General features: G+C 50.1%; 2 protein-coding genes across 2 annotated transcripts in view; one reads left to right on the forward strand and one right to left on the reverse strand.

The window, feature by feature from the left end:
- The window catches only part of LOC108798759 (zinc finger protein 585A-like), an 80861-nt gene extending 69786 nt beyond the window's left edge, over positions 1-11075 (forward strand). Inside the window, exons 7-8 of the mRNA XM_018570542.1 lie at positions 8246-9084; positions 10691-11075. Of these exons, the coding sequence (XP_018426044.1) occupies positions 8246-9084; positions 10691-11075 (1224 nt within the window). The remainder of the gene's footprint in view (positions 1-8245; positions 9085-10690) is intronic.
- A 3435-nt stretch (positions 11076-14510) lies between these two features.
- Positions 14511-15840, reverse strand: part of LOC108798760 (zinc finger protein 208-like) — a 153393-nt gene continuing 152063 nt past the window's right edge. Inside the window, exon 14 of the mRNA XM_018570543.1 lies at positions 14511-14948. Within this exon, the coding sequence (XP_018426045.1) occupies positions 14511-14948 (438 nt within the window). The remainder of the gene's footprint in view (positions 14949-15840) is intronic.

Raw genomic sequence — 15840 nt, forward strand, 5'->3', positions numbered from 1 at the left:
TCACTCAGGCCCGGAGATCGGCCTCTTGGGCATCCATGAAAAGAAGCATAGAGAGTCACATGACCGCTATACCTTGAAGCACAATTACGCTGATGAGTTCGGTGTGGGGGGAACTCAAGCGGGCATGTGAAGCAGGGGAGAGCAATATAAAAAATACACACACATGCAACAGGAGCGCAAAGACCTTAAGCGTATATAAAGAAGACTGGCTGTCTCTATGAGAAAAAGGCGGGAAACTACTTACACAGCGGGAGCCGAACGTGTGGCAGCCTAGATGGAGGTTTGAGGTGTCCAATGAGAGCAACGTGGATTCTGTGCGACAGGAGCAATGCCGTGGTGGAGATTTTGAATGCCACGACGTTGGCGTGTGGGAGGCAGAATCGGGGAGAGAAGCCGGGGATAAGCCTCGGGGGCTTAAAGGAGAACTATGACGCGAGAGCTTTTCACTCACCTCATAGTTCTAGCCGACCTGCGACAATGAGACTGTCACAGGTCGGCTCAGTAGATCGGGAAGTGAGTGAACACATACCGGCGTTCACTCACCTCTCGATCCTGTCACGGCTCTCTGCCGTGACAGGGGAGGGACTGGATTCCCCCCGCTCCGATCTGATCCTCCAGCGCTGACTGGTGGAACGGACGGGGGAGGGGGCGTGTACACCTGGCTCTGCCTCTAGATAGGCAGAGCCAGCTGTCAGTCACACAGCTGGGCGGATCCAGACATAATTGTTGGGATCCGCTACAGCTGCGGCGTCTCGGCGGCGGTATACTGAGCCTAGGGTGATGGGAGGACGCGAGTTTGTGTCCTCCCGTTACCCTAAGGAGAACTATGGGGGAAAAGCCCTGACCCCATAGTTCTCCTTTAACACTGTAGCTGTCACCCTAACAGGTATCAGGGAGTGGATGTAGTGTGGGGTGGACTGTCCCTGCTCCAGTCAGCACCGAGCGGCCGCGAGCGACAGGAAAGCCGCTCAGTGTATCGATGGAGCGGCCAGTAAAGTAGGTACGGGCGGTCTGGAGATCGTTTGGCAGCCGCAATGGACCGAATATTCAGTCAGAGTGTCGGGCGGCAGCAGGAGTATCACTGATGGTAGTGAGGGAAAGATAATGGCCGGAGCCTACTGTCCACGTGCTGTCACCTGCAGTCATTCCTCGTGGCCACAAGATGTCCTCAGTCTTCCAGGTTCATTCATCTTAGACTACTTCGAGCAGGCGTAGCAAACCTCCGGCCCCTCCAGCTGGTGGAACTACACATCCCATGAGGCATTGCAAGATTCTCACAGCCACGGCTCCCGAAGAGAGATGCATCATGGGATTTGTAGTTTCACCACAGCTGGAGGGCCAGAGGTTTGCTACCCCTGACTTCGAGCTTTGGTTCTCAACTGGTGGGTCGTGACCCCGTGTTGAGTGGGTCGCCACATGCCTCCCGCTCTTCTAGGTGAGAGGCTCCTCTTCCTTCCCCTAGCACAGCACTGTCAGTTCTCACGCCGAGCAGACATTCCAAATATGCTGCCCGGTGCTGAGTGTTGACTTGGGGTGGAGTGTGGGTATGGCTGTGAGGGAGCTCCATCCATGTGTGCCTTGCTTACAGCTCCCTCGCGTGTCCTCACGTTCTGGCTCCCGGCACCTCTACAGGGCACGCAAGCATTTGAATGGCACCCCAAACGCACCTCCCACCTACAGTTCGATCGCCCTAACCGGAATGCGTTCCGAGGCCGTGCGTTCCATTGCAGTGCGACTTAATGACCAAGGACAAATGTGGGTCCTGAGGTTACACAGGGTGAGAACCACTGACTTTGAGCATGCTGTGAGCCCTGGGCGTCATGGGGCCTCCCCCTTAAAGGGACATCACCGCAGATAGCGGTACTGAAGTCATCATCTTAGTGGCACGCTGCATCATTGAGGACCAGCCACCTCCTAAAGAAGAGCCAACCCACACATCAGGTGATTGGCCTGAAGACATCTGGAGAGGGTTATAAAAAAAAATCAAAATGCACACTGGGGGCCTGAAGCGGGAAGCTTTTGAGGGGTTAGATGCCCTTGAGGTGTGTAAGTCTAAGTACTTGGAATTCAAACGTTTGTATACACCCGGACATCTATTGAAGACACCTGATAGTTCCACTGTACAGCTGTCATAGGGGAAGGAAGTGAACTCACATATGAGCAGGTGGCATGAGATCCACCGTGGCAAAGTGGTCACACACACACCAAAGGCCCAACGTGTAGAAGGCCTGTATTCAGACGTAAAACATACATGGTAGCACTGGTGGACATCGGACCCACTGGGGCACCAAGTCTAAGGGTCAGCCTTATATCCTGGCAGGGACCACCTCATTGAGGTTTGGACTTGGCTGCGTGCTGAGCCCAGGTTGTGACCCCCCCCTAATTTCACCCTGCTCCGACATATAGAGACTAACCTACACAAGGCAGAAAGAAGACGAGGAAGGACTAGAAGCCTAGGAATGGTCCAGGTGGCATGAAGGGGTGGGTTTGGTATGGTAGCAAAGGGTCAGTCCAAACAGCAGGCAGAGACATGGTCAGTATGCAAGCAAAGTGTTGGTTCAGACAAGGCAGAGGCGTGGTTGTTATGCTAGTGAAGGGTCAGTACAGGCAGCAGGCAGATACATGGTTGGTATGCTAGCAAAGGTCAGTCCAGGCAGAGACATAGTATGCAGGCAAAATGCCAGTTCAGGTAACAGGCAGAGATCTGGTCAGTTTGCAGGAAAAGTGTCAGCCCAGGCAGGAACATAGTTGGTATGTTAGCAAAAGGTCAGTGCAGGCAGATAAATGGTGGGCATGCTAGCGAAGGGTCAGTACAGGCAGATAAATGGTTGGTATGCTAGTGATGGGTCAGTACAGGCAGATAAATGGTTGGTATGCTAGTGAAGGGTCAGTGCAGGCAGATAAATGGTTGGTATGCTAGCGAAGGGTCAGTACAGGCAGTACGCAGATAAATGGTTGGTATGCTAGTGAAGGGTCAGTACAGGCAGCAGGCAGACAAATGGTTGGTATGCTAGTGAAGGGTCACTACAGGCAGCAGGCAGATAAATGGTTGGTATGCTAGCGAAGGGTCAGTACAGGCAGTACGCAGATAAATGGTTGGTATGCTAGTGAAGGGTCAGTACAGGCAGCAGGCAGATAAATGGTTGGTATGCTAGCGAAGGGTCAGTACAGGCAGCAAGCAGATACATGGTTGGTGTGCTAGCGAAGGGTCAGTACAGGCAGATAAATGGTTGGTATACTAGCGAAGGGTCAGTACAGGCAGCAGGCAGATAAATGGTTGGTATGCTAGCGAAGGGTCAGTACAGGCAGCAGACAGATAAATGGTTGGTATGCTAGCGAAGGGTCAGTACAGGCAGATAAATGGTTGGTATACTAGCGAAGGGTCAGCACAGGCAACAGGCAGATAAAAAAAATGCACCTTCGCCTGTGTAGGCAAAAATCCTTGCACCGGCCCATGACGTCTGATACCCCCCAAAATCGCCAATCTTGATGGACAACATTCAAGTTATCTTCATTTTATACCTTCCTCTCCATTTGTTTTTCTCAGCCCTGCCAAGGGGCCAGTTCACACCATAGTGTTCGAAGGAGCGGCTGCCATTTTGTTGTAGCCCACCGGAAAGTTTTCACCAGGATCCTGTGTTCTGTCCATGGTGTGTTTACCTCTGTGGAGTAGCCTGTCTTGCAGCCTGAATACACTATAGCATTGCTGTAAAGACGCAGTACCTGTGCGTTTTCTCTGTGATGTAGTACAGCACAATGCACCTCATGCTAGGTGTGCTGTTCGTTGTGTTGTCATTCATTCTACTAGCACAGATTAAACGCAGTATTGTGCATTGCAATGCTGTGCAGTGAAAAGGAATTATGCATGCAATTTTTTTTTCTCAACACATGGTTCTGCAACGCACAGTATTGCAGTGTAACACACGCCTGCCAGGAAGCACATTGGGGTAACAATCAGAATTACTAGCAACACAATGCACCAGCTATGCTATAGCACGCCTTTAGTGCAACGCTATGGTGTGACTGTGGCCCTGAGACAGGCTACTCTGCAGAGGTGAATAAATACACCATGGACGGAGCACAGGCTTCTGGCAACTGTACTCAGCTCTCAGTTTTACAAGTTTACAATCAACCACGACAAAATGCCGCAGCATCAATTCCTAACAGGCTACAGAAAAATGGCCGCCGCACTCTTCTGACTACGGGTCCTCCGTGGAAACAATTAGTGCAGACTCGCTTATGTGTTTTCAGTTTCTACAATGCGGGCGTTGGCCAGCAGAGGGCGCAGGTGTGCACACGCTCCACTCTGCGGAAGAGGCCTACATAGGAAACCCGGAAGTGAAAGGAGAACTTCCGGTCGTGGGATTTAAAGGTAGGCAAGCCTGCAGGTGAGTGTTGGGGTTATAGTGAGCCCATGAGCTGTAATCAGTATTTAGGTGGATGGGAGGGTTATGAGACCTTCCAGTCCTCTTCTATAGCTTTCCTTGCACAGGAGGGTCTGGGGTCATGGTGGACACTAGAGGGGGCTTATTAATGGAGATGGGAGCAGGAACATTGGGGGAAGTCATAATAAAGTCTGAAGCAGTTGCCCATGGCAACCACTCAGCTTCTCTATTTACAGCTGTACTGAACAAAGAGAGAAGCTGATTCATACAAGCTGAACATGCAAATAAAAGCATGAAGACTTACCCATACCCGTCCCCCGCCAATGACCTCTGCTGACCTTAAAGTGTAAAACCCTTACAATGAACTTGTCCTATTTGCTCCCTTTTGTTCTGGTAAAGTGGAACTGAAGCCTAAACTTTTTTTTTTCTGTCTTCATTTTGGGTAGCATAAGGGAGGGTTATATTTTTTTGCTATCTGTGTCCCATTGGGGAGATTTCCCTTCACTTCCTGCCCCATAGCCACAACCGGAAGTCCCTCCAAAATGAGGGGAATCCCTGGTGGTCACCAAAGCCCACAGAAAACAGTCTGTGACACAATCCCTCCCGGCCCAATCAGTTGCGGCCGGGGCATTCCAGCTACATGTCACAAAGGGCCTATCACAACTGATTGGGTCAGGAAGGGGGTGTGTCTGTGACAGTATTGTGCAGGCTTGGGTGAGCTCAGGAGATCTTGGTTTGCGTCAAGCCCCCACACATCATTAGTGGTCACTAGAACTACTGTCCCTTGTGGAAGATTTCCCCTCTATTCCTGCTCTGCTGCCCCCCACCCGCCCAGCAAATCCAGTGTTGTCCTGCTTTGTAGCCGCTGCTCCGCGGACACAGACCGGGTCCTGCGCCGCCATCTTCCTCCACTTGGTCATTGGGAACCAGCTGTCGGGTTCAGGCAGCCAGCGCTCGACGACTCACCTCTGGGTCGCTCTTTTTCCTTGCGCCTGAAGCCTTCTGGGATATATGATGCCGGAGGTTTGTCACCTGGGTGGGAATGGCGGTGGGGGGTGGGACCAAAATTATTATTATTGATTACATTATTTGTTTCTCCCAATACAGCAAAGTCTTTAGTTTGGGAGGAATCCCCTCACTGAGGATGGAGAGAGCAAGAGGAGAAATAACTGAGAGGATATTAAACCTCACCCTGGAGATCATCTACCTGCTGACCGGAGAGGTGAGGAGGATTCTGGGAGGTCACATGACATCACTCTAATCTCTATTAATAAAACACAGACCTGACCGGAGAGGTGAGGAGGATTCTGGGAGGTCACATGACATCACTCTAATCCAGTGGTTCTCAACCAGGGGTTCGAATGACGATTTGCCAGGGGTCGCCTAGCGGCTTCCGGCCACCCAGGGGAGAAGCGCTTTCTCTGCTCTTTTTTTTCTGACAGGGTTCAAAGTAACCCTGCCGCTCCGTGTGCACAGTGAGAGGGGATAGCAGTCTTCCCCACTCACCTGTCACAGAAGTTCCAGCACAGTGCTGTGCTAGGACTCCTGTACTGGAGGTGACAGGTCAATAAAGAGAACCTGTCACCTCCAATTGCTAATGCACAGGGAACCTGTCACCTCCAATTGCTAATACACAGGGGCTTGTTACCTCTGTGTGATAGCAATGAAGTTAAGTGGAAAAAAAATAGATACAAAAATTATTAAAGAACTAGAAATAAAAGAATTACAAAAATAAAAAAGTGATTGAAAAGAAATAAGAAACAAATTTATAAAAAAATAAGAAAATTATAAAAAATAAACAATAATAAGGATGAGAGTCCTCCTCAGCCCTCTCCAAGGGCAGCAGTGTCAGTTCTCCCGCCACGCCGCCAGAAGTCGCTGCAGCAGCCGCGTCATCCCTAAATTTTACCGTTGGGGGTCACAATAAAATACAGAGCTGACCAGAGAGGTGAGGAGGATTCTGGGAGGTCACATGACAACGCTCTGATCTCTATTCATAACACACAGACCTGACCGGAGGGGTGAGGAGGATTCTGGGAGGTCACGTGACATCACTCCTATCTCTAATAATAAAATACAGAGCTGACCAGAGAGGTGAGGAGGATTCTGGGAGGTCACGTGACATCACTCCTATCTCTAATAATAAAACACAGAGCTGACCGGAGAGGTGAGGAGGATTCTGGGAGGTCACATGACAACGCTCTGATCTCTATTAATAAAACACAGAGCTGACCGGAGAGGTGAGGAGCATTCTGGGAGGTCACATCATCACCCATTCATCATGGAAGTGCTACATTGCATTATTGCCATGAAATATTCACTTTAATATGTTATTTTCTGCACAGGATTACATAGTAGTAAAGACATCTGAATGAGGAACATAAGGAGATCCCTCAGGCCCGTCCTCTGTATTCCCGGGACTCCACACAGGAACATCAGGAGATCCCTCAGGTACATCAGGAGATCCCTCAGGGACATCAGGAGATCCCTCAGGGACATCAGGAGATCCCTCAGGTACACAGACCTGAACTTCTTATGAAGAACCAAACCCCGTCTACACTATCTATACATATCTATACCGTATAGTTTCAGGTCCTTGTATTGGGCAATGTTGTTTACCTCTTTTTTTCGATTCATTTTAGTCTGAAAACCTCATCAGTGTAAAACTTGAATACTCCGAGCGTGATCGGTCATTGCCAGAGGAGGAAATATTCAAAGAGATCAGCAAAGGTCAGTAATAAACACTAATGGTTCTAATTATAACCAATACACATAGCCATTCACCCTGGGAATCTTTCTGAACGTTCGTTCTGTGTGAGACAAATGCTCGTAGGAATATCGGGGAAGGTTTATCAAAAGTGGATCAGTTTGTTCAGTTAAGCATTAATAATGAAAGAGAGAAGCTGATTGGTGACCATGGAAACTGCTCCAGATTCTGTCTTCTCCAGTTTAGAAAAATTCCCCTCACTGGGGGGATTGTATCAAATCTGGAGCAGCTGTGCATGGCAACCAGTCAGCATCTCTCTTCAGTCTGTTGAGTTAAGATTTGAAAATGAAAGAGAGAAGCTGATTGTTTGCCACGCACAGCTGCTCCAGTTTTGATCAACCCCCTCCCCCCATTGTCTTTTCAGGTCAAATGTATGTAATGTTGCATGTTGGCCACTAGATGGGGCTGAGGAGCACAGCAAATACCTATTTCCAATGCTCCTCAGCTCCATCTAGTGGCCAAAGTGCAGCAGTACGTTATGTACATTCGCCCTGAAAAGAAAACATATCTAAGAAGGTTTGTTTTTGCATCCATTCGCACAGAAGGAACGTTTATAACGATTTGTAGGGGGAATTGGTTAGAAATTGACCTTCACCCCCAACTCAAGCCCTCCTAAGCTCATCTACACTAACACAACCCATCCATAAAGCTAAGGTCTGTATCACAGCCACAGGCTTGTTCTTAAATGGAGCCAAATAACAAAGATCTCCCGTCTCGATATATGCCCCTAGTCAAGTCAGTGAGGTCTATGTAGCAATCATTGGTAGAAAGGTCAGGGCGCTCTCACTGTACTATATCGCCTTGCATAGCAATAGTACGCTGATCATTGCTTCAATCATGTTTTGTGCCAGATGGACAAGCGAGCAAGCAAGAGAAACTCCCCCTGATCTCCCCCAGCTGTAAAACAGAAGATGGCAGCATCCTAGGTATACATCCCACAGGAAACGGTGCCAATGTTTCACGCGACCCCTCCATCCACGGTGCCCATTTCATCTCTGTGCGAACTAACACGGGCAAAAAGCCGTACTCAAGCGCCGAATATAAAAAGAGTTTAGCGGAGATGTCCAGCCCGGCTCAGCACCAGCTCAGGAAAACAGCGGAGCGTCCGTATGCCTGCTCCGAGTGTGGGAAAGGCTATACGCACAGCTCTAACCTTACCCGACACCAAAGGATGCACTCGGGGGACAGGCCGTACTCCTGCACCGACTGCGGCAAGTGTTTCTCACAGATGTCCACCCTCGCCACGCACAAGAGGACTCACACCGGGGAGAAACCTTATTCCTGCTCGGAGTGCGGGAAGAACTTCACCCAGAAGTACTATCTCGTCATCCACCGCCGAATCCACACCGGGGAGAAGCCCTACACCTGCCTGAAGTGTAAAAAATCCTTCTCGGTGAGGTCGCGGCTTAACCGCCACCAGCTCATGCACACCAAGAAGAAGTCGTTTTCGTGCTCCAAGTGCGGGATGTGTTTCGCGCAGAAGTCGAGTTTAGTCACCCACCGGAGAATGCACGAAGGCGACGCATCCCATTCCTGCCCCGTGTGCGGCAAGTGTTTCATACGCAAGGCCAGTCTTGCCAACCACCAGCGCATGCACGTGGAGGGGAAGCCATTCTCATGCCCGGAGTGCGGCAAATGCTTTGTGGACAAGTGGTACTTCCTCAAACACCAGCGCATGCACACGGGTGAGGAGCGCTACACGTGCGCCGAGTGCGGGAAGACCTTTATAGACGGGTCGTACTTTGCCAAGCATCAGAAGCTGCACTCGGAGAAGACTAACCCGTGCTCTGACTGCGGCAAGTGCTTCGTGCTCAAATCTGACCTGATTAGGCATCGGCGGATGCACACGGGTGAAAAACCGTTCTCGTGTTCAGAGTGCGAGAAATGTTTCACGAGGAAAGCCTCGCTTATATCTCATCAGAGCAAACACAGGTGACAAGGCGATGTTACCGCGGCCAATCCAATCCAAGCTTGCTTTTATTTCTGGTGAATCCGCCAGCATGACTCTGCACTGGCAAGTTGGCTCTCTCCCTTGATTATCTTAGAGGCGGACGGGCTGTGCGTGAAAGGAGGCGGGCTGGCTGGCTGTGCGTGAAAGGAGGCGGGCTGGCTGTATTCTGTACTGCAGTACTGTTTTCGCAGGCCAGCTTTCCAAGGGGGTGTGTCCATGACAGCCTGGGCTCACAGGAAGCGGGTTGAACGATGCTGGCCGTCATTCGGCTTGGAAGATTGGAGACATCTAGCGGATTTTCGAGTATAAGAGTTTTATCTTTATTAATGAAAGAAATAGCAGGAGCTGGAGTTCTGCTTTAAAGTGGGTGGGACAGAACTGGCAACTTAGGTGGAGGGTAAGGTGGGCGATTCACCATGCCACCCTCCTCCAAATACCCCAATGTGTTATGGTGGAGGAGCCTTGTGAAGGGGTATCTATCCCGGGCACCATGATCTCAGAGGGTGGGGCCTGATCCCCCGCACAGACCAGGCTTTGTACTCTGCTCGGGTATCATTGTGAATGTTTGATGAAATAAAACATTGTCCAGTTCCCTCTGACTTCATTTCTTCTACAAATGGGATGAGTTGTGGGTCTGATCATATGACACAACAATGGGATTACACCTTTAGATCCCTCCTCCACATGGGTATGCAGGACCAGCGTTTCTCAACCTTTTTTCAGGCATTTGAAATGTATGCATAATGACGAGGCACCAGAATGAAAACTGTCATTGGAAATGCTATTTTTTTTTTCAAAAATGTAAAAAAACAAAACAATGTGTGGCCCCAACAAAATCTATATATCGGACCCTTACCAGAGATAGGAGTCTGGTAAGGATTTTAAGGGGGACTCCAGGCAAAAACACAAGTGGAATTCCCCTCACTTCAGAAGCCCCCACCCTTACATCAGGAGCCCACTTAACATTAAGTTTCCTCCACATCAGGAGCTCCCTTTCAATTCAGAGTCCTCCCTTTCCATCAGAAGCCCCCCTTTCCATCAGGAGCCCCCCTTTACATCAGGAGCCCCCTTTACATCAGGAGCCCCCCTTTACATCAGTAGCCCCCCTTTACATCAGTAGCCCCCTTTACATCATGAGCCCCACTTTACATCAGAAAGCCCCCCTTTACATCAGGAGCCCCTCTTTACATCAGAAGCCCCACTTTACATCAAGTCTCCTCTGTCAGGAGCTCCCTTTCAATTAGGAGACCCCCTTTCCATCAGAAGCCCCCTTCACATCAGAAGCCACACACTACATCAGGAGCCCCACTTTACATCAGGAGCCCCTTTCACTTCAGGAGCTACACACTACATCAGGAGCCACACACTACATCAGGAGCCCCACTTTACATCAGGAGCCCCACTTTACATCAGGAGCCCCCCCTTTACATCAGGAGCCCCTTTCACATCAGGAGCTACACACTACATCAGGAGCCACACACTATCAGAAGCCACACACTACATCAGGAGCCCCACTTCACATCAGGGGCCCCACTTTCCATCAGAAGCCCCAAACTACATTAGCAGCCCACTCCCTCTTCACATCAGGAGCCCCCCTACCCCCCATCAAATCAGAAGCATCAGTCTTCACATCAGGAGCCCCACATTACACCAGAAGCCCTACTTCACATCAGGAGCCCCCTCGCTCTTCACATCAGGAGCCCCACATTACACCAGAAGCCCTACTTTACATCAGGAGCCCCCTCCCTCTTCACATCGGGAGCCCCACATTACACCAGAAGCCCTACTTTACATCAGGAGCCCCCTCCCTCTTCACATCGGGAGCCCCACATTACACCAGAAGCCCTACTTTACATCAGGAGCCCCCTCCCTCTTCACATCGGGAGCCCCACATTACACCAGAAGCCCTCTCTTCACACGTTTGGACGTGGTCGCAAGGAGCCTGGGAATGCTTGAAAACAAGGAGCTGTAACATTTTGAATTTGTTGCCTAAGGCGAGGGCTGGCCTTCCATTGCTACATCTCCCTATTGGTGGTTGCCACCTGACCAGTAGAAAGCACAGCAGTGTTTTCTTCCAGGAAGACTGGGAAATGATTGGTCTTAAAGGGACCATTCGGGAGATGCAGGAGGCACAACCCTTGATTTGAGGTATGCGCAGGAGCCGTAGGGTGCGTGGTGCTGAGTTATAAGACCAGTTTGGGTTGTTTTATATAGTAACAACACATTACGCTGATGTAAGGGAGGGAGTTTCTGTTCTGGTATCCTTTCTGTGCACCGGCATGGTTCAAGGTTGACCCCAACCAACATGGCGTTGTTCTTTAGGTCGGGTTGTGAGGAGACACTCTTCCAATGAAGGTTTTGTTTTATCCTCTTTGTCCGGTGTCCCATAAGAAATAATTCCATGGATCCTTGAAGAGTGGTCACAGGCCTTCACGTTGAAGGTCTTCCAGTTATCCGAGATAGAGAAATGCTCAGCTCATCCATTGGTCATTCTTTAGAGAGGACCGCTACTGCAGCAGATCTCACCATGCCTGGTTCTGCACCGTGTGGAGGCGGCCATCTTGGTAGAGGAACAGAGCACAGGAATAAGGCTTCCTCATGTCAGAAGTGCCCACTTGCTGACTGGAGATGTGATTATTGGTGGAGGAATATTGGAGCTTGTTCACACCATGGCTGTGTTATGTGTATGTATGGTGTGAACTACGGATGCACCGATACCCATTTTTTTAGTATCGAGTACCAATATATTTTTTTCGGTAGTCGCCGATCCCGAATACTGATACCGAAAGTCCCATTAAGGAAGCCAGGTGTTGTGTAAAGACTCGCCGCCTGGCTTCCTGATCAGCAGAGAAGCCGTTTCCATGCTTCCTCGTTACCAGGTGAGGAAGCTTGGAGCTGGCGTTCTGGCCAATCCGGAAGCTGGGGGGGGGTAATGACTCACTGCCTGGCTTCCTGATTGGTTGAGAAGCTGGCCAATCAGGAAGCCAGGCAGTGAGTCATTACGCGGCACCCAGCTTCCCGATTGGCCGGGAAGCCGGCTCCATGCTCATTCGTCACTTGGTGACAAAGGAACAGGAAACCGGCTTTCTGACCCATCAGGAAGCTGGGGGCGGGTATTGACTCACTGTGCGGCTTCCCGATTGGCTAGCTTCCCGACCAATCAGGAAGCTGCACGGTGAGTAATTACATGCTGCCCAGCTTCCTGATTCCGACTCCATGCTCCCTCCAGTGACGTGACGAGGGAGCATGGGGGCGGCTTCCCGGCCGATTAGGAAACTGGGCAGCGTGTAATGACTCGCTGCCCGGCTTCCTGATGCCGGAAGTTCGGGTATCAGCCTAGGCATCAGAGCATTTGGACGAGTACTCGCCCAAATACTCGGTTTCGGCACCGATACTAGTAACGGTATCGGCTGAGCCGAACCTCCAGCAGGCTACTCGCTGCCGTTCGACCTATTCGCATAGGGGTTGAACGGCAGTGAGTGAATAGCCGAATGCCGCCGAGCAGCATGCGGCTCGGCTATTCTGCTCGGTTACCTCCGTGGTACCGAGCAGCATAGAAAATCAGTGAAAAAAAGTTTATAAATTATAAATCTAAAAAAATAAAAACAATTGGGTGGAGCTAGCAGTGACGGCTAGCTCCACCCAACTGTTTCCTATTGGCCAGGACCTGCTAGAGTTTTCAACTGCCACTGTTTAATGACAGTTCAGCGTCCCCATCACGCTGATCTGTCATTGCAACTGGGCGGAGCCAGCCCTGAGATCACAGCTGGCTCCGCCCAGCTGTCAGTTGCGAGGCTTTTAGCCAGCTGTTCGCCCCGCTCCGGTTGTCACTTCGGCTCAGTCGTGCCAAAGCATATGCCTTCGGCTCGGCTAGCTTCGGGAGCTGTACGGAATATAGTGAATATTCGACTGAAGCAAAGGTCTCCGGTGGCCGAAGCTACGCCTGATCCTTCGTCAGCTTTGTGATTAACCCTCTAGTGTCTTACATATGCGTGGAGTTCACTTTAAAGTTACCTGGTAATTGTTCCTTCCGTGATAACCGAGGTCCTCCTCCCGCCGCGCACACCGACGGACCTTTCCTTTCATTGCATAATAAGAATCATATCTATTCTTTTTTTTTTTTTCTTTTCGCACAAAAAAAACCAGCAACTTTTCCACGGAAGTTAATGGGACAGAAATGTTTTATTTACAAGGAGTTCATTCTTCAACCCGTATTAACTTGTGATGTTGGGGTCTTGATTCTTGGACCTGGTCCCCAGCTCAGAAGTGCTTCTCAGTGGTCAGTATGGTCATGTGACCATGCTGGGCAATGAGCACTAGCCAGTTGCAAGTATTATTCTCATTACATACGGTGGGACTGTGAAGTACAGAGAGGGGAATGTATCAAAATCTGGAGCAGCTGTGCCTGGCAACCAATCAGCTTCTCTCTTTCATTTTCAAATCTAAACAGACCTGAAGAGAGAAGCTGATTGGTTGCCAGGCACAGCTGCTCCAGATTTTGTCTGCTCCAGTTTTGATAAATTCCCCTCAGAGTACACCGGCTGGCGGGGGCTTCACACAGCGGGCGCCAGGAGACATGGCGTGGGGTGCGGTTGCTAAGTTCATTTTCTCACATTTAAAGGAGATGTGCACTATAAAACAAAGGACATTTATACTTTTTGACTCTGTCCCCACCTCCCCCACCCCCCAGATGCATACTTCTCTCCATCCGACAGCCGCTGTTCCATTTACATCCTGCTAGGCAAGTCTTCACTGTCCTGGCCACGCCTGATCATTGGTGCGTCAAAGTTCTATAGGGCTGTGTACTGGAGCTAGAGATGGTCCCATAGATGTATATGGGGCTGGGACAGAGAGGATTTGCAGCTCTGGATGTAAACAAACAGTGGAACTGCAGCCATCAGATCTAGGTAAGTATACAGCTGTGAAGGGGGTGGGTAAGTTTAGGGCAGGGGTGGGGGCAATACGGATATTGGTACTTTGTTTTAAAGTGCCCTTCTCCTTTAAGAAAGCTTATATGTGTCATCAGTGTCAATTTTGGGGATGTAGATTGAATGAAGGCAGTCACAAAGAAATAGGAGCAGCCTTGTGCTAATGAACATGTGCACTGCCCATGCTCACACAAGGACTAAGAATCTTCCTACTGCTCCCACCTGACATCACTTGGGCCTGGCCACTGTTCAATTGGGTACACAGAGATGCATTATGGGAGGCACAGGGAAGAGTTGTATGCTCTTGTGGGCAAATGGAGCAGTACGGTAACAAAAGGAAAGTTTGGTGGCGGCCAATAAAGTGAACCCGTTTCTTGGCCCTGCCTGTGCAAAACACAACTTAAAGTCAACCAATATGGCTTATGTCTATTTCTTGGAGTCTGACAGATGACTGAAGATGACTTCAGAAGGGATGATGACTATGATCTGGAAGTGCCCCATCCTGAACCCGAAGTCTTTGCTCTCAGGTGACTCCTCTGATGGGCAACAAGGTGGCTGTTCCTTGTGAAACATTTCCCACACTCGAAGCAGGAATAGGGCTTCTCCCCTGTGTGAGTCCTGTGGTGTTTCGAGAGATTGGACTTATCTTTAAAGCACCTCCCGCACACGTGACATGAATAGGGCTTATCCTCCCTGTGGATCCTTCCGTGTCTAAGAAGATTGGCTTTGTCCCGGAAACACTTCCCGCACAGCGAACAGGGATAGGGCTTCTCCCCTGTATGAACCCTTAGATGGGTGAAGAGGTGGGACTTCTGGGCGAAGCACTTCCCACAGGCTGAGCACTCGTAAGGTTTTGTCCGGAAGTGAATTCTCTGGTGCAGTAACAGATTTGAGTTTTGGGTAAAACATTTGCCGCACTGAGGACACGGGTACAATTTCTCGACTCGCGGACTCGCACTGTGGAAATCTGGATCCAGGTCATCGATGATGCACACGTCATGTGTAGAGAGGTCGGACGATAGATCTTCGCTGGGAGGTGCTGGGAGGAAATTCGAGACCTGGTGGTTTTCTATTGGAGAATCACATATGATGTCATCATCTTCTGTTTCTCCATCTACAGTGATAATGGGGTGCTCGTACTTTTTGTATCGTCCATCTGAAGGGAAATAAGAGCACATAAGCCATTGGCGTCACTCAGTTAAAGCGGAACTGCAGGCAAAGAGCTAAATACACCAATGAAATACGTCCATAAGAGGGTTTACTAAGGTTTTCCCTGGCAATGGATTCGTATGTTTGTCTATCCAGTCCTGAAATCTACACAGCGTGGACTGGCAGTAGAGGACCCAGTTATATAACCGTTACAGGTCTTGTCCCTGGACAATGAAAGGAGAAGCAGCAGACTGATAGCTTATCTCTCTGCTCTCTCTCCCATCATGTTCCTTGTTAGCACATGACCATTGTAGCGCACCTGATTGGCTCCTTCTGCTGCCCCACGTTAAAGGTGAGAATACTTATTTCAGGCCAGTGACTCAAATTATTACAGAGAGTCAGTATGAGAGGGACAGGCAACTAGAGTTCTCAGAAGTTACTCATAGCAACTTTACTTGGGTCTGATCGCTCCCTCTCCCTCGCTCGTTCTACCGCTCCCTTGCTCATTCTCCCGCTCCCTCCTCGTTCTCCCGCTCCCTCGCTCGTTCTCCCGCTCCCTCGCTCGTTCTCCCTCCCTCGCTCGTTCTCCCTCCCTCCCCCGCTCGTTCTCCCTCCCTCTCTCCCCCGCTCTCTCCCTCCCTCGTTCTCCCTCCCTCCCCC

This window comes from Nanorana parkeri, unplaced genomic scaffold, assembly GCF_000935625.1.
Source record: "Nanorana parkeri isolate BGI_ZX_2015 unplaced genomic scaffold, ASM93562v1 scaffold1552, whole genome shotgun sequence".
NCBI classification, from domain to species: Eukaryota; Metazoa; Chordata; class Amphibia; order Anura; family Dicroglossidae; genus Nanorana; species Nanorana parkeri.